Source organism: Babylonia areolata, chromosome 34 (genome assembly GCF_041734735.1).
Source record: "Babylonia areolata isolate BAREFJ2019XMU chromosome 34, ASM4173473v1, whole genome shotgun sequence".
Classification (NCBI taxonomy): Eukaryota; Metazoa; Mollusca; class Gastropoda; order Neogastropoda; family Buccinidae; genus Babylonia; species Babylonia areolata.
Window position 1 is genome coordinate 13305361 of NC_134909.1, and position 5000 is coordinate 13310360.

The following is a 5000-nucleotide window of genomic DNA, read 5'->3' on the forward strand; positions in this document are numbered from 1 at the left end:
TTTTTTAATCGTCTAATATCACTGATACTTGACAATGAAAAGACACTAAACTAAAGAACAAACGCATGCACACACACACACACACACACACATGTTACATACACAATTACATTTAGAATATAACAAATATTAATAATGCTTATATTTTTACAAATCATGTACTCTCTCTCTCTTTCGCTCTCTCATAATGTTTAAAATGTGGATAATACTAACATTAAATGCAAACACTGAACAGTGTATAAATTAATTTCTTTTGTCAACCCTTTCTGATGAAACAAATGATTCTAGTCTTCAAATTGGCGGCACAGTCACTTCACATTAATTTTACCATGCCTCCCCACAGTGATACATGTGATACCAAGTAGACCACTTTTTCCCCTAAGTGAATTGTTTTAGTATGAATCATGAATGACAGAGCACAGACAGACCCACAGCTGTATCATGCATGCATCTGGCACTGTTCAGTAGCGTTATTAAGTTATATCAAGAAGTGAACAATTGCATTCTCTACTCCTTCACTTCTAAAAAGTAACTAAAAGGCTAACTTGTCATTTTTAAAAGTCGGTAAACTGTCATTTCTAAAAAGTTGCTGATCTCAGGCTCCCCAGTCAACTGTGTAGGGCCAGGCGATACACGTGTACATGCGAACACTGAACCAGTCAGCTATTGCTTTGTAACACCAAATCAGTACAGGACAGTGGACTGGGAGGGGACAAATGGCAAGTCTTGTCTAGATCTGCTAAAGAAGCAATCCAAACACCATTTAGCACCAACAGACTGACTTCACTGCACCATGCTGTGTTGAGATCAGTGCCACTTCTTGCCTAATGAAATGGAATGCCATGATTGTTGGGGAAATCACATAGCGATAGTTCTAAAAAGTGTTTGGGAGGGTGTGAGTTGGTGAACAAATTCATGAATCAATTTTTTTCCATGGACAAAAACAAAAAAGTTCAATGCATAAGTACCGCTTGTTTAAACACAGGGTTGCAATCATGTATACACACATGCATGCACATGTGCATGTACACATGCACGCGTGTGTGCACACACACATATACACACACTGACTCACAACATAACAACATACACAATACACACACCGGCGTTAAAAAGAAGATGAGAAAGATTGTACTATTCAGTATTTGCTTACTTTACAGCATGATTAGAAATACATGTTCTTTTTCCGGCACACACAACATGCACACTCACATAAAAAAAATGTAAAGTACACATACATGCACACACACACAAACACACACACACACACATACTAACATAAAACTAAATTGTACATGTATACATTATGTATGCGTACATTATTTCACATATTTCTCTCTCTCTCTGTCTCAATCTCTCCCCCACCCACCCCAGTACCTCCCCTCCCACATCCCCCAACCAAACCAGGGACTTCTGTGCAGGACTGGATAGAACATGCACAACTGATACTTTATACCAACAGCATGGCAAAGTGTGCTCATGACTAAGTTCATACAATTTAGCAATTTTTGTTTCCACACCAAGCTATAATTTCCTCCTGTCCTGACAGTGCTTTAGGTCCAAAGTTCTCAGTTTGTAAGTTTCTGTTGTATTCACTGCAGCATTTCCTGATTTGAGTTGTGTTCCAGTGGCCACTATCCCTTTCTTACCAGAATGGGTTGGTGGAACATCAGATCCTTTCATTCTTCATTGGTGTGATATGTGTGTGTGTGTGTGTGTGTGTGTGTGTGTGTGTGTGTGTGTGTGTAATGTGCATGCATCAATGTGTGTGTGTTTTTGTGTATGTTTGTGTATGCACACTCATGAGTGTGTGTGTCTGTGTGTGTGTGTGTGTGTGTGTGTGTGTGTGTGTGTAATGTGCATGCATCAATGTGTGTGTGTTTTTGTGTATGTTTGTGTATGCACACTCATGAGTGTGTGTGTGTGTGTGTGTGTGTGTGTGTGTGTGTGTGTGTGTGTGTGTGACATAACAAAAAGACTTCTGGAAGTTTAAGGAGTGCAGATGAATTATCGCACATGTTCAGCAAGGAAATATCATTTTTGTTTATCATGGTTGATCACTGGATAAAAATGGTGATGGTCAGACATCACACCACTGTGGTCATAAGTTGGCCAAAATCATAGTATAATATATATATATATATATATATATATATATATATATATATCAGGGAGTGAGAGAGAGAGAGAGAGAGGGAGAGAGAGAGAGAGAGAGCATGATGAAGCTGCGTATATGTGTGTTGCACCTTTCCTCTTTCCCACACTCACGTTAGGAAGTTGCAGTATGCGTGCCTAATTATCAACAATGATAATGAACATGGTAATATTATTAGTAACAAAAATGATAATAATCATCATCTCATATTTTTGTCAGACAAGGTGTCCTGATTGCACTGCATCAACACCCTTTTGATATTCTGTATTAGTACTGTGTTGACGTACTTCATCTGTGACAAGGTTCAGAACTTGTGTTTTTTGTAGTGATGGCAGAAAATCAGTATGTCTTTTTGAGCCCTGATGTTGAAGCAACCATAGTCTGGTGTTCAGAGGCATTGTTTTCAATCCTGTTTTGAAGGCACTGAGTCTACACTTGTTTTGTTGACATGCATGTGCATGCACACGCATGTGTGTGTGCACTTGCATGCATATATATACTCACTTGTATACACACATGTATACACAAATATATATATGATGCACACACACACACACACGCACGCACATGTATTAGTAGTTTGAAACTTTTTTTTGTTGCTATTGTTGTTGTTGGTATTAAACTGTTGTCTGAAGGTGTGCAACAAATTAATGAATATTTAAGGTGCTCTGTCTGTCCCTCTCCCTTCTCCTCTCACCCCTACACAAAGAAAATGATTCTCTTCCGTTCTGTTTTTCGCTTTTCTTCACCTCTGTCTCTGTCCCCCTCTCCAGTTTCTCTGATCTCTTTTCTCTGTCTTTTCTCTCTCTCACTCTCTCTTTAACCTCCCCACCCCCAAATCACGATCTGCCCATCCATCTCTCTCACTCCCATCATTTCTGTCTCTGTCTCTGTCTGTCTCTTGTCTCTTGCTCCGTCAAGTATTATGTTTTCAGAAAATAAAGACACCACTGGACTGCTAGTGCTAGTCAGGAGTTTCTACATGTTTTATATGGAGTCTCCCGTCGGTCCGACGGATGAGTAGGCAGGCAGGCTTATCTGTCGGTGTGTGTCCTCATATGGGAGAAGAGGCCGATTCTGGATGCGCAGCACTTCCCACAGGTGTTGCAAGGGAAAACGTCTCCAGAAGTTGAGCCCATATTTGCAAAGCATTTAAATACATGTAGAATGTGAATGCATTCCAGTTTCGGTTGTTTCCATAATGAGCTGTTAAAGTATTATAGATGGTTTCCTCCTTCATTTGTGGCCATCTCCTTTTGAATAAAACATTCAGTGGCCCGCAGTAACTTTGTCTCTCTGTCTTTGTGTGTGTGTCACTTGTCTTTCACTTTCAGTGTCTCTCACTCTCAGTCTCTCTCATATATAATATACATACATGTATGTGTGTGTATTTGTCTTAATCTTTCTCTTTCTGTCTCTCTCATCTTTGTGTGTGTGTGTGTGTATGTGTGTGTGTGTGAGAGAGAGAGAGAGAGAGAGAGAGAGAGAGAGAGAGTGTGTGTGTGTGTGTTGTGTTGTGTTGTGGTGTGGTGTGGTGTGTGTGTGTGTGTGTGTGTGTGTGTGTGTGTGTGTGTGTGTGTGTGTGTGCTTTCTTTCTGTCTCTCTCTTTAGTTTCTCTGTCTCTTTCTCTGTCACTACCTCTCTTTTCCCTCTCTCTTTCCCCACCTCACACAGCCACACACACACACACACACACACACACACACACACACACACACACACACACACACACACACACACACACACACACACACACACACACACACACACAACACACACAACACACACACTCACATACACACACACACGTGCGCGTGCGCGTGCGCACACACACACACACACACGCACACGCACACATCAGACCCTACACCACGTACACCTGCTCTCTGTTATTCTGTCTAATTTTTCTGTCTTTTCAATTCTGTCTTACTATCTGTCTATTTAGACGTGTATACAATACATATATTCATTGTATTTATATTGAATTACTTATTGTCACAACATATTTCTCTGTGTGAAAGTAGGGCTGCTCACCCCAGGGAGAGTGTGTCACTACCATTTGTCTTTGTTTTTTTTCTGCCTACAAGTGCATTTGTTTTCCTGCTAATATGGATTTTTCTATGGAATTTTGCCATGGACAACCATATATGCACTAAGAAAGTCATCCTAGTAAATAAATTAATAAGATTTTGTTGTTGTGGGTTCTTAACTTCTTTTATGTGTGGTAAGTGCATGCTTCACATAGGACTCTGGTTTATCGTCTCATTGAAATGACTAGCATCCAGACCTTGAGTGGGGGATGAAATACTGGCACTGTGGCAGGTGTGGGGATCAAACCAGTTTGCTCAGATTTTCTTGCTTCCTACACAGATGCATTACCTCCAAGGCCAATGCTCTACATGTATACACCTCTTGCATGTTTAAACCATTACCACTGCAGTGTCACCTGCCCCTTCTTTACTTGTTGTGCACAGGAGGAGGAGGGGTGAAGGGAGAGCAGGCGGCCCCGGTGTTGAACCGGCCGGGCCAGAAGGCCGCCCTCCAGTGGAAGCTGCCGCCGTCCAATGCCGCCATCATCACCATCGCCCTGCAGACCCCCACCCTCCCCGCCGTCTTCTACTACTATAGACGCCGGCGCAGCATCGTCATCGATGATCTCTACCAGGGCCGTGTGGACGTCCTGGACAGTCTGGATGTGGGCGATGGTCTGGTGTCCTTCACCTTGAAGAATGTGACGATGGCGGATGCGGGGCGCTATGTGTGCATCGACGGGTTTGGCGACCGGCCCATGGACAACTGCGGGCAGATGCTGGTGGTTGTTGGTGAGTGTGAGGCACCAGTGATG

General features: G+C 42.2%; 1 protein-coding gene across 1 annotated transcript in view; it reads left to right on the forward strand.

Annotated features, from left to right (window-relative positions):
* Positions 1–5000, forward strand: part of LOC143277520 (neural cell adhesion molecule 2-like) — a 29573-nt gene that overhangs the window by 2207 nt on the left and 22366 nt on the right. The window contains exon 2 of the mRNA XM_076582387.1: positions 4630–4977. Coding sequence (XP_076438502.1) covers positions 4630–4977 — 348 coding nt within the window. The remainder of the gene's footprint in view (positions 1–4629; positions 4978–5000) is intronic.